The sequence below is a fragment of the Sesamum indicum genome, linkage group LG3, assembly GCF_000512975.1.
Source record: "Sesamum indicum cultivar Zhongzhi No. 13 linkage group LG3, S_indicum_v1.0, whole genome shotgun sequence".
Taxonomy (NCBI): domain Eukaryota; kingdom Viridiplantae; phylum Streptophyta; class Magnoliopsida; order Lamiales; family Pedaliaceae; genus Sesamum; species Sesamum indicum.
The window spans coordinates 11165178-11185061 of record NC_026147.1 but is presented as its reverse complement, the minus strand read 5'-3'; the positions used below and the strand labels follow the sequence as shown (position 1 = coordinate 11185061).

Below are 19884 nucleotides of genomic sequence, written 5' to 3'. Positions count from 1 at the left end.
CCAGCTCCTCTTCAAGGTGTTTCCTTCTTGCTACTCTGCTGTCATGCTCGTTATTCTCGGGGCCACGTTCCTCTAGGTTCTCTGCCAGGATAGCGAGGGGGTCGTGGCGGCATTGCATGCTCCCCGATATACTGGGTGACTTACTTGAAACGGCTTGCACTATGGTGTCTTCGATCATCTGTTAAAGGGCCTCGTGTCCCACATAAAGCATGGGGGGAGGGAGGCCTTGCTCCCATGCTCCCTGCTCGTACTGCCCTTGGTTGTTTCACCAGTAATGGGGTTGTGTGGTTACTGGACTTCTTCGTCGGGGCGTGCTTCAAGACCCCTTTGAGCTCACATAAGTTTCTTGCTCTTGATTTAGTATTCATCCTCAATTGTTTAGTTGCGTTTTCCACAGACAACGTCAAGTTGATGTCATAAAAAATTAAGATCAACTGAATTTATATTATAGGAGCATAATTTAACACGCTTACACTAGAGCTTCATACAAGTCTCTTTTCTCATTTTCTTCTAATGAGAGAATGGATATGAGTATTTATATTAGTAGGAATTTATGCTGTTCAAGGTAGGAAAGGGTTAAAGTATTTCTTTGCCCCTCACCTACCACTCATTACATGGTTGAGATTCATTTAATATGGTTATTTAGTAATTTGTTGTGTCATTTTGATTTGAAAAGTTTTGACGTTGGACCTTCGCTTATAGGGATATTCTACTTGCCTTATTTTATGTGATTTGTTTCCTCCATCAATTTTCTTTTGAATATGACATCAATCGCTACTTCCCCCAACCCCCAATACTTTGAAATTGTGTCGTTCTAATTATGATATCCATCGTTACTCCCCTCCCCTTTTTCAAAAAAAATCTTGAATTATATCCTTTTTCTCCTCCCCCCAAAAAAAAAATGTTCCACCTGGGCTATATATACATTTTTTTTAGATAATTACATTTACGCTCCATGGCCTATATTTTGTTTATAGAAACCACCCTTCACAATAAAAAAAAAATAGGAGTAGTTGTTGTAATGATACTGACCCTAGTGAATGTATCTGTAAATTTTCAAAAGCAAGAGTTGTTTATATAAATATTGTTGACATTTATGTTGAGTGTATATGTAATTATTCAAAAAATACAAGTAGTTTGTATAAACATACCATAAATTAGGGAGTATAAATGTAATTATCCCTATTTTTTTCTTAAAAACTTATAAACCAACGCTTCTTCAAGAGATATCGTTGCTATAATTAAATCAATGGATTACATTTTGAAATTATTTTTTGTATTAAATGAGAATAAATCAAATTTATCTTGCAAAAATGATTGCACGGATTTCATATATAGAAATCTTTTGCTCTCAAGTAAAATATGCTTGAAAACCAAAACAATTAATCAAATAATTCACATTGCTACATAAACAGTTGTCTTAAACACCTGGCTAATTAAGTATAGTGACTCTGGGACAAGCCTCCAATTGAACTTGTAGTTCTACATTCACATCGACCAACACCCTATGCTCTGTCCAAATACAATTCCATCAATATTTCCACTAAATTGCACACGCCTTAAACCCTAGGAGAGTTGGCGATGCTCCAAAAATAGTATTTACATAGGAATTGCACTTAATGCTCACACATTCTTGGATTCAAGAGAAACACGCTATTTATAAGTATCGATTAATATTTATTACGAAAGATGTTCTTTGTCCCATCTGAACTTGGAAGACTTCGAAGTCTATTTCAAATATGATTTGTCCAATATTACTCTTTATCTCAAACACTAAGTTTGGGAGACATCTCTTATATCCATCCCTAAGAGCATTTTTGTTTTTGAAAAATTATTTTAAAGATTGACATAGTCAAAAGGGGTATTTTTTAATTTTAAAGACTGTTACAAGGTGGTTTTTGTAATTTTTCAAATGACAAGGATAATTTGAGTAAAAAGACAATAGATGAGGAGTGTAAATTATCCCAAAAGGAAAAGGAGGAAAAGTTTTAATTTGAAACTTTGAACAAGGGGCAAAAATGTTAGTAAACATATCTTTGCTATCACTATAGGGGTAAATAAGTCTTTTCATTTTTTTCAATAATTTTTTTTTTATTGACAAGGTTGTTAATGTAATTATCAATAAAATACGGGTGCCTTACGTCTTTTCACTAACTTTTAGAAGGTGTTAGAATAACAATCCCTATAAAAAGTGGAAAACTCTCCATTATGTTTGGTTTTGATTTTGGCCCATCTTTGAGATGGGCCAAAATATAGAGTATGTTTGGTTTGTTTAGTTTTGTAAGTTTTGAATATATTTTTTATTATCTTAAAATAGTTTTAATTACTTTTTCGAAAAAAATAATATTTATTTTAAATCACTCACAACTAAATAAATTGTATATATATATATAAATATATATAAAAGAGACGTGATTTGACAATAAACAGTATTTTTTGTCTCCCCACTACCCAACGTCAAACATACCATACTTATTTTATATTATCTCTAAAAACAAATCCAAACATACACACTATCTCTAACTTATTTTTATTTAACTTTGTTTTTCTGTCTCTATCTCTACAAAATATACCAAAACAAGTTAAAAACAAAATCAAACAAAATTCCCTTACGTCTATATGACGTCAGCGTTCAATAGGGTTTAGATTCATCATTGTATATAGTTTTGCAGAGTTGAGAGTATCTCCTACTTTTCACCAATACTTTACAAAAGAAAGTAGTACAAAGGGTTATTGATTCATTACACTATAACCCCCTCCAAAAACATGAAATTACTTTTTTTCCTAGATAAATTTTAAAATTATATTTACACTCTCTTCAAAAAAATCTTTCCTTGCACCTGACACTCATTTATTAGTTAAAATAAAATACTCATTATTTTATATTTTTCTTTATATTTTTGTATTTGTAAAGAAATAAATATAATATATATATGTGGAGTAAGATTAGGGTAAATTACAATGACCTCCCTAAAATTTGATATAATTATGATACTCCATTTTTATTTGGAAATAACCAAAACCCCCTGATTTTAACAACCGTCTAACAATTAGCTCAATTCGTTAGATTTTCATTTCTTTTTTGTGGTGAACTCAAAAAAATATCATTGTGGACTCAGCACTATAGTTTTATTTATTTTTTCAATTTTTTTAATTTTCTTATGGACTAATGGATATTTTTTTTTATAATTTTTCAAACTTTTTTCATCCACCCCATCTGAATTTTTAATAAAATTTTATTTTTTAAAAATAATATAGTAAAGAAAAAGTTGACAATTTCATACATCTATCCAAAGATTATATAATTTTATCGAACATCAGGGAGGTATTTGTAGTTTTTTAAATAATAAGAGGGTGTTCGTAATTATACCAGACCTCAGGTGAGTTCGCTGTAATTTACACGTAAGGTTGACGTCATTATAATTTTTTTCTTATAAGTACAAAATTATTACATGCGAATATTAAGTGAGAGGTAAAACTAAAAATTAATGTAAATTTTTAACACTTCTCGCTCAAATCCTAACAAAAAAGAATCAAATATAAATAATAAATTTTCAAAAAAAATTATAAGTATAATTTTGAAACTTATTTAAAAAAAAATATAACATTTTAAACTTTTAGAAACAATCAAAGTATAATAATTCTAATATATATCAATTATTTTACAAACACTCTCAGCTTTTAGATGTGTTTCAACTCTCTAATATGATTATTTTTCGAGAAAAAACACACTATGTGTGTTTTTATTTTCAAATAATTTTTGGGACGAGTCAAAATATACTCAATATTTGTCATTATTCAAAAATACCTTATCTGAGTATTTTTAACTATTTTAGTATAAATACATACATATACACACACACGCATATACATAAATATATATATAAAAAAAGACATAATTTGACAATGAATAGTAATTTTTGTCTCCCAAAACACAATATTAAACATATAATACTTGTTTTAAATTATCTGTAAAAATAAATTCAAATATACATATTATCTCTAACACATACTTATTTATCTTTTTTTTATTTCTTTATCTCCATCAAACATAATAAAGCACTTAAAAAACGAAACATTGTACGTACGCTCCCATAATTCCAAAGCCCCATGCATCGTTGGGGCCCAGCAATGGGGAGTGTATTTGTCATCCGTATCACGTGCAAGGCTCAATCATTGTCCTTTTCCTTTGGCAAAAGAACAAATGTTAGGTGCACAAATTACAACAAACACATGATGCTCCCTTCCACACGGGACCAAGTAATGAATATTTCCACCTCTTTTGTCCATATTCAACACTAAACGTCGCTACATATGTGCTATTGCTGGATAAGTTAAACTTGCTTTTCCATTATTTTTATTTATTTTACCTCCAAGTAAATTTAACATGATTGGAGAGAATAACTTTTTTGTATATTTTGTATTATTTCTCTATGAAATAATATTAATAGAGAGTTAATGATGTCACATCAATACTTTAAAAAGAAAACACTTATCTTCATCTATTTAATTTGAAATAATTTTTACACGAATCTAATATAATTTGAATCTATGTAAAATCATAAATATTTGAAAAAAATCCTATACCGAGAAAAGCCTCTTGTGAATAAAGAAAGAAGCAAAAGACCGTGTCAGTGAAGGGTTGTTCTTGCGTTTTCTTCTATTCTGAGGGCCTTTTTTATAATTTTTCTACTAAGATACTTTCTAGACATTCAAGATTTTAAAGGGGTAAATTGCACTTAACCTATTTGTTGTTCAATTGGAATCGCTCAAAGAAATAATATTTGATGGGTATTAAAATAAGCTGGCCCAAAGAGGTCAAAATAGTAAAAAAATAAAAAACAGAAATGCAAGGTCAGTGGTGCCCCTAGGGCTTCCGATGCGGGAGAGGGCCCATAAGGCCTAGGGTGAAGGACAGTCGCCCCAGAGAAGAAATAGACCAAAAGAAGTCCAACTGATTCAAATTTAAGAAGACTCAAATCCAAGAAGGACCAAAGGCTCACAAGAAGGTTTAGGGACTTGAAATTTTCCTATCAAAATCAAAGGTCCTCTCACATGACGTTCACTAGAGGCCCTCCTCACAAAATTAGATAAGGACCAACAGTCCCTCGGGGTCATGTGCACCCTCAGAGATATGTAACTAAAGTTCAATTTCGGCTGAGAGAAGGTTCCTCAACCACCTCCTTGAAAATTCGAAAAGACATCATTATCTCCCAAAAGATTCCAAAAGCTCCCTGAATTTTAGAGGATCCTCCAACTGCCCTTGAGGTCTGTAGAAGAGAAGCCTGCAAGATTGTTGAAAATTAATTATAATAACTTTAAGGTCATACTCCCCCAAATTCATGATCTCCAACCAACTTGTTGTTATCTTTAAATAAAGAGCTCCTCCAGCGAGAGAGATAAGTTTTGACATATTTTCGTATATTTCTTCATTTTGAGCCCTCATTTTACGAGTTTCACCTTTATACAACCACTTGAGCGTGGAAGAACATTATAATTTCGTACTTATAGCTTTGATTCAATATCAATCTCCCTCTTGTATACAAAAATCGAGCAATAACACTCTCCTTTTCACTCATTTATACATTTTTATCTTGTAACACTTATTTCACAACCTTTCTCCAAATGGGACGAACACCACATTTTTTGTTTGTATCAATATTAACTGAGAATTAATTACAAATGCCACATCACTGTCTTAATTGAGAACATATATCTTTTTAAATAAATACATTCAAAAAAGAAGCTGTATTTTGCACTATTAGAAAATGTAAAATTGAAGGAGTCATAAATAACTCAATCAGTAATGTAAAAAAGTACATAGATATTACCCAAATTACATTTCAGGTCCCAAAGTTTGGAATATTGATAAATTAATCTCATAATAAATTTCAAAATTTAAATAGACTAATAAAATTGTCTAAAATACAACACTCAATTGGGAAAAAGAAAAAAAAAAACAATGTCAGTAATAATATTCTCTTCAGTTCTCTTAAATTTTGGCAAAATATTATCGATTTATTTGTATGAAGTTTAATAAATTAATACTTCTAAAATTAGAGAGAAGTGAAAAAACTAAACATCATTTATAATTATACTATATATGTTAGTCTTTTAATAAATTCAATTGATGCTGTTAAGCAATCAGCTTTTCTTCTCATAGTCTGAAAATTTAATTCTTTCCCATATGTGAAACAACGGCTTAAATGCAAGTTACCTCCTATAATATGTATAACCCTTATTAAAAAAGAATTAGTAAAATATTCCTCTGTGTTTCAAAAATTGGAGCAGATTATCCTCCCGATTTATTTTTTTTCGATAAATATAAATTTTATTAAATAAATAGCATTACATCGGTACAATACAATATGAAAGGCTAGACAGTCACGTCAACAGGCCAAAGGATCCGCCATAAACGAAAAAATGCACAAGTACTAATAGAAGGAGGTAAATCAACACTAAGTATCCGTTGTCGGACATCTTTAATAATAAGTTATCCTCCTGATTTGCTTCATTTTTCAAGACATTGGGGGTAATTTAGTATTTTATTTTTTACAGGGACTTTTTTACTCATTTATTATATCATAGGGATAAATTGCATTTTTCCTGTTAAAGAACTATACAGTAAGATCAATAAAAATGAAATAATTTGACATCATACTATATGTCTGGTATTTGAAAATAGAGAAAAACAATGTTTTTCAATCATTCACTACTTTTAGAAAATTAACCATATGTATAAAATATCATTACTTTTAATTAATTAAAGTACGTCTGAGTTACGTAAATCAATTCCATTTGCACGGCACGGGTCCAGATTTCTGGAAAAAGAATAATAATATTAGTGATAAAAAAAAATAAGTAATCATATTTAAAAATTACTGATTATATTATATGATATAAAAATTATTTAATCATTATAGTATATAGCTTTCTGATTTTAATAATAATGAACAAGATTTGGGTAAAAATTGTTACTTGTAATAATTCATGATTAAAAAATATGTATATATAAGGTGAATAGCAATTTACCTCTCGGTGATATTGAAAATGAGCACATTACTTCCCTATAAAAAAAATATAGTAATTTACCCTCCTGTACTTTTTGAAATGAAGCAATTTATCTCCTTGTATAAGGAGGTAAATTGCTTCATTTTAAAAATCATAGGGTGGTAAATTATTGTATTTTAAAAAATACAAGGAAATAAATCGTTATTTATTTTTTTATAAGAGAGTAATTTATTTATTTATGATATTACAAGGGAGTTGATTGCATTTTCCGAATATATATAATTATCACTATAGCGCAGTTGACACATTTATGCTAATAGAGTGACAACAAATATAATTCTCATAATTATATTTGTATTGTTATTTTAAATATATATCACTAATTATTTATTATTTTAATAACTTTATGTATAATTCTTGTTATCAATAATTATATTATGATAAATTAAGATTATTATTTCTTAATATACATAATCATTAATGCACAATCAATTTTCATAAAATAAATAACGTAGTTATATTCTTAAAATATCAACCTCAGAATAATAGTAATTTGATCAATTTAAACGAATTTATTATAAGCTATTCAAGATTATTTTGTATCGTAGCTCTTTTAATTTTATTTTCCGGCATTATATGCTATTCAAGATCATCTAGAAATATTCACATAATAATTATATTTAGTTTCTGTCACTGTCATTCTCTCATTTGCATATATCATCGTTCTTATAAGCAATTAGTCACGTAAAACAACATATCAACACATTTTTCATTTGCAAGCACTAACAACACATCATTCAGCAGATAGAATATTGCAATGCGTTTCTTTCTTTCACTTTCACAATATAACCAATTGAATCAAATTATCGTTCCCTGATATGATTCAAATAGACTAAAAAAAAGGTAATATCAAAAGTAAAGAAAATATATAGATAGCTTTAAAATTATTTACTTATCTCGATCTTACAATTATTTGATTAGTAGGTAGAGAGTTGTTCAATCATCTACTTTAGTACTGTATCTTGTATAAGTTATAATGCATATAATCAATACATCGAAAATATCGTAATTTTTAAATAAAATATTAAATATTATTCGTACAGGTTCCAACAATCTTTTAATATTTCATTTCTGTCGATATTCAAATCTTCGTTCCGTTTCTTATAAACAACTAGACAATCCGAGCTTGCAAAATATATATATAGTTTGTCAATTAACTCGTACGATTTATTTCATTAAACTCATCATCTTCTTGAAGCTACCGTTCTTAATAACAATTATAAACTAAATTATCTCGAAAGTCTCATATTTTTTGTTAATAAATATAATATTTTTAAATACAACTTTCTAATATTACTTAGATATAATTTTCTAATATCCATATTCATTTTTATCAAATTTTCTCACTATTATAGCAATTAATTAAACACCCATCCATATAATTAAATATCTTATTAATCAATCTGGTTAAATCGAGCAAATCAATTAAAAGATAATTAAATCTAGTAAATTAAGTAATTTAATTCATCAATTATGATATTCCTAGTTTAATTGAGATATTAAATCAATTACTAATTTATAATTAGTCAAATCTATAAAAATTTTCAATTAAATATTAAATGGCATAGTATAAATTATGTTAATAAAGACAATAATTAAATAAATTCTTAATAGTTTTTTAACATATAATTTCGTACTATAGGGATGAATAAATCTTTTGCCTACAAACTCATATAAAAAATATAAGAGAGGCGGTGATTTATGGCCACGTGGGCTCACCACTCCAATTCTTATGATTTTGTATTTTTCTTTTTTTTTTATTTACTTTTTATCAGAATATCCATTACATTTTTTAATTTTCTTAATTAATATAATTATCTTCAAAATATTTTATAAAGCTTCAATTTACTCCATCAAATTTTAATGTAATCAAAATCTGAATTTATAATTTATTTACTAATTAAATAAATTTCTTAAATACTTATCAATTAATCCCTCAATTATATATTAAAATCTTTGGACATTACAGTGCACTTAGTCGTCCTACTGGATTGAGCTTTGGCCTGCCAATTTACTATAAATAAATCGACTATGAACTTAATACCTTACTCATAGGGCAGCACGGTCAAATTTGTTGGACTGCTCAATGGGTTAGTGCGGTAAAACTTGCTGGGCTCCTCAATACATTAGAAAAAAATGAGTACTGGCTTAAATTTTAACAAATATGGACTAAAAATCATAGTAAATATTTTTCATTGGCCATAATTAAATAAAATCAATGCAAAAATATAAATTTTCCACCAAGAAAAAGTTATTTGCCATGGTTAAGACCCATGGTAAAAAAATTTGCTATGCTTTTAGTCACCCTTGTAGATACGACGGCCAACAATCGTTGCATGATTGTGATCAATAATTATTTGCTACGATATTTTATTTTTAATAATGACAATTAGCTATTGTTAAATATGTATATATATATCTATATATATATACTTTTTGAAGAAAATTTAGATGAAAAATAAATTCTATCTCTCTCTCAATATACCTGGATCAGTGATAGGCTACCAAGTAGGCACGGAGTTCGTCTATAAAAATGACAACGGATTTGGTTTGAGGTTAGGTTGCCAAACTTCGAGACCCGACCTGTTAAAAAGTTTTTGGTTGGATCCGACCCATAAAACTTGCCCCGAACTCAGGATCATAAGGGTTGGACCCAATTTAAAAAAAATAATAATAACATAACTATATAATTATGAGATAATAATATTATTGATAGGTTAATTTATATCTAATAAATTTATTTATTCATATTTTAGACTTTAAAATATCAAAATTTTTAAAATATGTGTACTTACATATATATATATATATATTAAAACATCTATAAATTATTTAATATTATTATTATAATTTATTAACATATTAATTTTATGTATTATATATAACTATAAATAAACTATACACTTATTTTTTCATATATGTATGAATATATTTTTTAGAGTGAAAATACACTTTGCCTACTATGTGTCATGAAACAATTACCCCTTTAAACTAACAAATATAATACTTACTCCTCAAAATTAAATTTTTAGACAATATTATCCTTATATTATATATATTTATTTATTTAGTTCAAAGAGTTTCTATTTTCTTTTAACTTTTCATTTTAAGTTTAATTAAAAGTTTCTTAATTATAAAAAATATCTTTTATTTATAATAAAGAAAAATATAATTAGTGAGTTAAATAGTTCGAATTTTCTTTTGTTTTACAACTCAATGTTAACTAATAAATGAGTACAATAAATACACACAAAAAAATTATAAAAATATTTTATTAATTTAGTGATAAAATTAAGTTATAACATTTGTTCTTATAGATAAAAATGAATAATTAAATATCAGTTTTTAATATTTTTTTTTAGAATATAATGAAATATATTTTATTCAATTTTTTTCCTAAAAATATTTAACTTTTGGTTAAGCATATATATATATATATATATATATTTGTCAATTGCTTTCAAGAAGCATATATGTGTTGTTGGTTATATTAATTTATACTCCACTTTTAATATAAATTCTTCACTTATCAAAAAATAATTTGGTGATGTTGTTTCATGCAAAATAGTAAAATATATTGAAAATAATATAATTGTTCAAGGTATGAGGGGCATTTTTGTCCAATCAAGGGTTACATTTGTTAGTTTAGGGGGGTAAATACTACCCGACGAATAGTTCAAGGCGGCAAAGTGTATTTTACCTTATTTTGGATAAGTATATAAAAAATAGAAAAAAGTACAACCCCCGTGTGTTAATGTAAATGAGTAAATTACCATCCTATGGAAAAAAAGAATAGCAATTTACTCTATATTTTCTGAAATACAACAATTCAATGTCCTATATTTTTTAAAATGAAGCAGTTTATCTCCTTAGACAGAGAGGTAAATCACTTTATTTTAAAAAGCTCAAGAGGTAAATTGCTATTGATTTTTTTCGTAAACGAGTAATTTGCTTATTTGAAACATCAATTAAAATTTTCAATAATCCTTTCCTAATCCTACAACTGAACACACTATAACTCTCGTTTCACTTCGTTCCACCACAAGTATATGTTTTTATCCTTCTTCTCTTGTTATCCGAAAGATCAAAATTAATTTATTAATTTCCTCGAAATTTATTATAATGTTGCTGTCTTTAAAATTCGATCATCCTATCTTGGTAGATACATCACTGAAAATTGTAAGCACATGTGTAGGAGAATTCTATGTTCAAAATAAAGAGTCAATAGCTACTGAAAAATACTATGAAAGTACTTCTATCGAATCATGTTAATATGGGACTACATTAAGATCTCGAAATTTACACAAAATTTTAATTTTTTTTATTAATCACAAAATAGATTAAGATTTGTGGCTCCTTTATGAGGGTCTTACGGATCCGATCTCCGCCCATCTTGACCCTAAGTATATGTTAAAATTGCTTTTTTAAACTTGTTTTTTAACTGTCACATTATTTCCAGTTATTTGAGATTTATGACCCAGTATTACATTGGTTTATTTGTGATTTTATGAGGTTCAATAAGTACGTACTTGACCATTACGCTCCTATTTATAATTGGATTTATTATAATATTATGAGTTTTAATTAGGTTATTTAATTTTTTGTAGTGGTCAAATTCTTTAAACTATTTAAAGGGCCATCGTCCTTTCTATTTGACACATTGAGGGAGAGAGTTCATAATTGTAATAGTTTATGTGAGTTTTCATAAACATATTACATATATACTTCCACAAGTCTTTTAAAGTTTTGACAACGTAACTAAGGATTGATTCCTAATCTTTTCATGATCTTGCATATGGGATTAGTCATGGCTAGCCGTTAACACTTGTCCGTAGAAAGACAATTATGGATTTATGACAGCGAGTGCCTTAACTCTCCATCAGTGCAACTTTTCCAATTTAGAGCTTTATTTGTTTTATTTTATCACTTTATATATTATGATTATTTTATTCTTTAATATTTATATATATATATATATATATATATATTGACAAATAATTGAACACAAACCATATGGTTTTCACAAAAGTATCTACAGACTCATGATAGCCGTCTAATCATCTCTTGAATAATGATTCACATGAAATCACACAACTCAATGTAATTATAGATACTAGTCCGCCATACCTTAAGTACAACTTTTAACACCATGAATATTCTTACGATCTTTATATTCTACTATCTTATTGACTTATGTATCGAAGGACTATAATCGAAACTTTTTGGCTGTGGTTATTGCTATTTCTTATCGTGCAAGACCCACTACAAAATTCTCCAATTACGTAAACATAAACAAATTCGTACTTGGACTAAATACTTGTGCACTTTCTAATTTCGAACACACATCACACGTCATTATGTTATGTACTTACTTTCTACTAATTTTCTTTGTGTTGCTTTTTAAATAATTACACTCCTTTTTCTTAGCATAGCATTGATTTTCAGCGCAGGAATCGGGAAAAGGAATGAAGTTGGCAGGCTGGCACTTCCAAAACATTAAAAGCCAACTACCTTTTTTTACTACAAAGATGATTTCCCATGGACCACTGTACTAATAATACAAATAAGATCTACCTAGCTCACACGTAATTTTATTCCGGGTTACCATGACCGTGTTATGAATTAGATTTTCAATTTTAATATTTTAACGGATTGCAATGAAACTAGAGCTATAATTAAATTAATTATAATGAAACTAAGTCGACCAGTCGAGCAAATATGTGTTTCAAGTGCAAACATAATTTTTTGTATTTTTTTTTTTTTTTTGCTATTAGGTTCGGTAGGTCCTTCCTTAGCCAGCATGGCCGGGCTAACAATCCTTTGTCTTCGATTGCCATTAGTACCTGTGTAATAGGGGCATTCAAGGGAGTGTAGCGTGGTACCCTCTCTGGAATGGCGACTTCTTATCTCGAAACTCCAATCTTGAGTTTTTGGAAGATCTTTACTCCTTAGAATCCTTTCTCTTGTCCCCCTGTCCTTCTCTTTTGGAAGTTTGTGCCTCTTTCATGTTGATATACTTGGTTGCTCGGGCTAAGAGGCTGTCAAATCTCAAGTTTGGCTTCTTAGTCAAGGATTTGAAGAAATCTCTATCCAACAATCCCTGGAAGAAGGCGGTGGCCTTGACTTTTGGGTAGTTGAAAGCACCTCCAGGGCAGTAATGTTGAAATGATGGAGGTAATCCCTCAAGGACTTTCTGTCCTTCTGGTGGACCATAACAACTGGGCTCCATCTTTAAATGTTTTATGTTACTAGCACATTGATGTAACTAAGGACCAAAACTCCTGAAAGCTCTCAATTGCCCCAGCTGGCAATTAGTTGAACCATTGTTGGGCTGCCTAGCAAAAGTGGTAACGAATACTCAATACTTGATCCCATCTGTCTAAAAATGTAAGAGAGCCACATTTCTTAATCATGATAGGTGTTCTTGGGAATCTGTAGAGCCATCATACTTCGCGATAGCTAGAGTCCGACAGTTCAGGGGAAGTTCATCCATTATAACCCCCTCAGTAAAGAAGATACGCATTGCTCCTCCATCGAGTCTGCTATCACATGGTGCTGGACATCCTAAAGTCCTTTCTGTAGGCATTCTGGACGAGCTATCCACTGAGGTGGAACCTCCTCCAACAACAGGCGGGGGCCTTGCTCCTAAGGGGGAGCCAGCGGCCCTTGAGCTAGGGGCACCTTTTGCTCACCTGGTGTCTTTGCTGTTGCAGGATCCACCATAGGCACTTGGGTTACAGCAATCAATTGCGCTCATACAACTGAATCGATAATTTATTGCATAGTCTTCAATAGATCCGGAGACAACCTTACCGAGGAGGTGTCAGACGAGGTGTTGTTACGAGGGGGATCTGGTAGGGGCTCGGTGGCCTTGGAAGATCCAACTGTTGTGGGTCTAGAGGGGGCCAAGGACGGTGGGTCTAATGGGGGCCAAGGGCGGTCTTGTTCCCCTCGCTACCACCTGAAGAGTTTTGCGCTTCACCGTTTGCCTCCATACCTTTTTGCTTGTTGAAATTGTTGTTTGGGGTCTCCATTGATGCGCACGTCTTAGTTCTATGTTCCCACAGACTGCGGCACTCGATGCGAGCAAAATCCTCATTAAGTAAGACTTTGGACTTGAAATCTTTGGGCTAAATATTTAGCATGCCTAATAAAGGGGACCTGCAAAAAAGATATTAACAGTCCAAAATCAAATCAGTATTTAATGATAAAAGGGTAAATTCCAAAGAGAAATAAACTAGTAATGAATGCTTAGAAATTAAGAGAATGATTTTGCTAAAAAGAATACTTGCAAAGCGAGTTTATAGGTGTGCTTATGTTAAAATAACATTACCCTAAATCGGAGGGGAAAACCGCTTGCAGTGAATGAGGAGGCAGGATCCTGAGGGACTCGGCTCAACGATTGCTGAAGATAAGTCTTCACAAGATTTGGGAGACGTTACCAGAGATTTTCAAGGAATCCTAGTTGTGAGGAAATAAGATTCATGAGGAATATACCTTGAGATTCCAAAGGATTGTTGGGGGCATGAGCAACATCTACCGTTCGTCCTTGTTATAGTCTACGTGAGCACTCACTCTCGGAGCGAATGGTCTCTTGCCATTTAGGAGAAATGACCAACTCGACTACCCAGTTAGCACCAAATGTCTTGGGCTGATGGGCATGGATTGAGGCCCATCCCTTAGAAATCCCTACACAGGCTCCAACCCATGGGGGGATAATTTCTCTTGTGCCTTTTGCACTCTGGACCCTCGCATCAAATTTCTGCACGAATTGGGTCTCCAAATGATTAGGTCAATGCTTTGATCGAACGTATTATTTGTGTATTACCATGTATTACTTATTATACTCCACTAAATAATTTTACAATTATTCTTTTAATCTTAAGTATGAGGTTAGTTTTGTGAAATTGGGTCTTAACTTTAAAATTATTAAAAGAAAAGGTATCGTCCCAGGATCTTGACACGATTACTTATATGCTTTAAAGATGTGTTTGGCTAAAATACTTGAGGTTGTGTTTGGATTAATATATTCAAAACTAAGAGTTTCAAATTTTTTATGATATTTTTTGAATTTATTTAGATAATTTAATATTATTAAATTATTTCTAATCCTCCAACTCTAATTTTGAATTATATTTTGTGAAACTTAATTTGTCGTAGTTTAAATTCATGTATATAGAGTTCCTACAAATCATGTACTTAAATCATTTCCCAAATCTTTGTGCCCTCCCATTCAACTATAACCTAAGATTACATTTGGATCCATAGATTTGGATTTGAGTAGAGGATTTGGAAAAAGTATTTTCAATAATGCTATATAAAAAAATATAAAATCTATCAATATTCATCAAAATACATTACAAAATTAGAAATGAAGTAATTAAAATTCTTTGAACTTAAAATTATTTAAACAATTCACAAGATCTACTAACATAAATTTGAAAATCATAATTTCAAGTTCACCGCTCTAATTCCTAGCTTAAAAGATATTATAAACTATTGAGCGAAAGATTTTATTGAGGTAATAAATCAAATAATTTTGCTATAGTCATAAATTCGAAGCCCACAAGCCACAATCACCCTTTAGCACGGCTACCAGGCCAGGAGGCCCAATGAAGGAGAAGAGCCTGAGAAAGCCCACTAAGAGCTATACCTAGCCTCGACCCAAGAGGGCAAAGGCACAAGAACAAGAGCTCGCCCACTCAGGTCGGAGGAGCACCCTTCCATAGTTGCATCCATGTGGTGAGGTGTGAGTGGAAGAAATTGACGAGAGGACCCTAAAGGACAGTCCCCTGATGAAGAAGGACTCCTACCCTCTCTGGACTCCCCAGGCTAGGAAGGAATCCTCCAGTTTCTTCTAACCACCTGGATGAGGAAGCCCTAGATGCTTATTCATTGGATAACTACCCCAACTTAGCCCTCTCGAAGATTGGACTCCCTCATGATGAGGAGGCCTTGGCTATATAAACAGGTTTGGTTCCCTCCTGTAGGGCACTCTTTTCCTCTTTTCTAATACTCTCAAGTTCATCACACAACACACCCTCATCCTTATTCTTGATTCACTATCATATTTCATCATAATTCACTCATGTTTTCCTCTTTCAATATCTTTATTTCAATATTTTATTCTAACTTAGGCATTGGAGTGTTAACGTTGTTTTTACAGGTCCTCGTTTCATAAGCATTTTAAGGACTCTGGCCTCCTAAGGCATTTAAGCCCATCCAACAACTGAACCTAGCATTTTTTGGCACATCAAGTTTGATTAGATTTTTTATTTCTCAAGTAAAACAAAATAAATAATCCAAATATGTTAATAATTAAAGTGTATGATTATATATAGTGAAAATGAAAAAAAATATGTCATTTATAAAAATTAACAACTTATTTTAAAAGTTAAAATATACATCATAGTAAAATTTCACTAAATACTTTCCACAAACATTAATAAGAAATTTAAAAAATTAGAATAATTCTACAAAATGGGATGCCAATTGTTTTGTCTTTTTTCCTTTTTACTATTCAAATTCTTTAGACATATAAAGTAGGTTAATTTCAATTATTATTGATCGGAGCGCCAGAAGTTGATCCAAGGGTCTTTGATCGTCGGTATATATTCACCCAAAGCAGAGCAACGGTGAGGATTTACTCACAATTTAAATAATAGTAAAATTTTTGCTGTATTTCTGCTGCTTCACGAAACAAGAGAGATACTAGCATTTATTCGGACTGAAGCCGATATAATTATTCGCCAGGTCGAAACTGACACGTGTCCCCTGCTGCTGCACATTACCCATTATAGACATTGGCCCAGACGTCCCCGCGAATGCAAAGCAGAACTTCCCCTCGTCGTCAACCGGTATCAGGTAGTTGGTCGGCGGCAGAGACAGCGTTCTCCCCCCGGAGAATTGGAACGACACCGTCGGCACCTGCACCCTGCTCCTGCCGGACAAGTTGTAGCAAGTGTCGAACAAAGATAACCTGCTGGCGGGAGGCAAGTTCTGGGTCATGTTCTTGAAGGCGTCTCGCACTAAGCTGTAGACCTCCGTCTGCAACCGAGTCACAGAAGTCCCCGAGTCGACAATCACACCACCCTTTCCGTCTGAGCCTATTGCGAGCAGAGACGACGGAATAGGCAGAGCCCGACCTCCGACGCTGATTCCTGTGAGGTCCACATAGCGAAATGTTTTAATCAAGGGGTTCCTAAGCAGGGTAGCCAGGACGGAGTCGGCGGGTCGGGCTGTGTTGAAGTCCAGAGTCGAGGACGAACTCGAGTCGCGGTTCACTAAGCAGTAGGAAAAGGAACTCGCTCTCATTTGAGAAGGCAGCGACAATTTGCCGCCGCCCAGGCCTAACAACCCAGCCGAGCCGGAAAACAAGCCTTCGTTGTCGTGGCCGCAACCGATGGCGACGTTGGGGACAGACCCGCTCGCCCCGAACGAAATCGTTTCAGTAGCGAAGTTGCCGACGGTATAGGAGCCGTCGCCGTAGGAGACCTGGTAAATGCAGTTGCCCATCCTGCTGCAGGCCGAGATGTCAAGGGAGGCACACTGCTCGGTCTTACAGCTGAGTGGCTTGTAGGTGGAGGACGCTGATGCGTCGAAAATCGGGTCGGCCTGCTGGTAACAGTCATAGCAGGGCTGGCATTGGAGCCAACTCACATCACTGCCAGTATCAATAACCATATAGAATTCCTTGACGGGTCGACCCACCCCGATTCGGGCAAAGTACTCCCCGCTGCCCAGCTCTATACCGGAGATCAAGGGGGACTCAAATTGGTCAGGCTGGCGAACAGCCTTGTAAGCCGAAGGAGCACGAGAGTGCCTGGAGCGGCCGTGGGAGTGTCTGGATCTCCAGTGTGGGTGATGGGAGTGTCTGGATCTCCAGTGTGGGTGATGGGAGTGAAGCCAACGAACACGGGCATCGTCGCGGGCGAGCCGGGAGAGAGTGAGATGAGTGTAGTTATTGCTGTGGCGGTCGAAAGGGAGAGAGGAGCGAGGGTGGAGTGTGAGCGAAAGGGAATCAGCTGAATAGTTGCTGGAATTCAGGGGCTGTAATTGACGGAGAGACGCACTCCCCTGCGCGAGGTTGGGGGAGAAGACTTGTCGGGCTTGCTGCAAAGAAGCAGAGACATCGAGAACTTGAAAAAGGTGTTCGTCATGATGGTGTGATGATGAAGAAGTTATGAGGAGGAGAGAGAGAATGAAACTGGCAAGAGAGAGAGCGGTGATTGTAGGTTGGGCCATGTTTGGGAGATGGAAGGAAAGATGGAAACGGAATTTTTATAAATCAAAGAAGGGGGGTGGGTTAGGGGGGGCGTAGGTAAGGCAGAGCTGTTGAGGCTGCATTAAAAGCTGCAATAGAGGTATGAATTTGTGCGCGCAAAATTAATGTAATTAATGTTGTTTTTACTTTCTTCCCAACTCTCTCTTTTCCATTTTCTAATAAATGACAGCTTATTACGCCAACATTCTCTTAATTTACATTAACATAACAAGAAAGGAAATTTTAGCTATCTAACTCCATTAAATTTAAATTAATTATATAATAAGTATAGTAGGCCTACTTAGTGATTTATGTACAATTTATAAAAAGTGACCAATCACACAACAAATATGATACACTTGTTCTGTAATTGATTTGGTTCGACCAAAACTTGATTTGGACAAGAATTTTCATAAAAGGAAAAGGACATTCACACTTATAAATGACGGTTAATGATACTGTCACGCTAATTTTTTATCAAACTTAAAAATGCTCTTCAATTGAATAATTAATTTATTCAAATTTTTAAATTTTAAAATTAATAGATTAATATATTTCATTTATTTCTTTTTGTTAATGTAATGTAGTGGTTTAAATATTTTTTTTCTATTTATAATATATTTTAGAAACGTAAAAAATTTATTTTTTATACACACGCACGAATGATGTGCCACAAAAATCAGTATTTATCAACTACTATGCAATTCGATTGGATCAATTTATCGGAATAATTGTACTTAGATCCCAAATTATCAACACCTGTGTATGGAAGTACACAAATTATTTCAATTATTAGAATAATTGTGCTTAGATCCCATTGATTATAATTTTAATTACACTAACTTCCTTGTGTATGATAGAAGCATCATTATTGTAATGATTATATTACTTCTTTTTTTAAATAAGAACGATAAATTATTATTAATTGAAATAGATTGATTACAATTAAATAATATCAAATAAATTAAATTTACCAACATTTAATATGCAGTAAAAATAATACCCTGCGCATATGGCGGGGTTCCAAAATATGACCTTCATAGGCCATCAATTTTGCCAATTGCGTTAAGGAGTGTTTGCGCACTCTTCATAAAAGCGTTTTTCAGATTCTGACTCCAAAAAAGTACTTTTTAAATATTTAAGATATCAACTTTGTTTTTGAAATATCTAAAAAAACGCTCTTAGTCCAAAAGTTAGAAGCACTTTGAGGGGTGCTTTTAGCTGCTTTGGCTTTTTTTATAAATAAATTCAACTTTATTTTGTACTATTTTACCCTTTATTATAATAATCTTGATTCAACTTTACTGTTTTTAATTTATTTCTGAAATTATATATTTGAAGTTGATATCGGAGTTTTTAAATAATTTAAAATTGAACAATAATTAAATTTGCACTTTCACATATTTGATATCTTAAGTTTTTTTATATTTCATGTGCTATATCATCTAATTATATTATTTTGTTAACATATTATTATTTGATTAATTAATAAATTAATTACTTTTTACAATCATGCAAGTTTAATGATTTTGTATGAATCAATAATTATA

The 19884-nt window shown here is 32.1% G+C and overlaps 1 protein-coding gene across 1 annotated transcript; it reads right to left on the bottom strand.

Moving 5' to 3' along the window:
• On the bottom strand, positions 16615-18382 carry LOC105158029 (protein ASPARTIC PROTEASE IN GUARD CELL 1). Its single transcript, XM_011074632.2, has one exon. The coding sequence runs from the start codon at positions 18313-18315 to the stop codon at positions 16783-16785; it is 1533 nt and encodes a 510-aa protein (XP_011072934.1). The 5' UTR covers positions 18316-18382; the 3' UTR covers positions 16615-16782.

Bases quoted from the DNA above. Each gene is read 5' to 3' on its own strand.
- LOC105158029 (XM_011074632.2), bottom strand. From the start codon at position 18,315: ATGGCCCAACCTACAATCACCGCTCTCTCTCTTGCCAGTTTCATTCTC.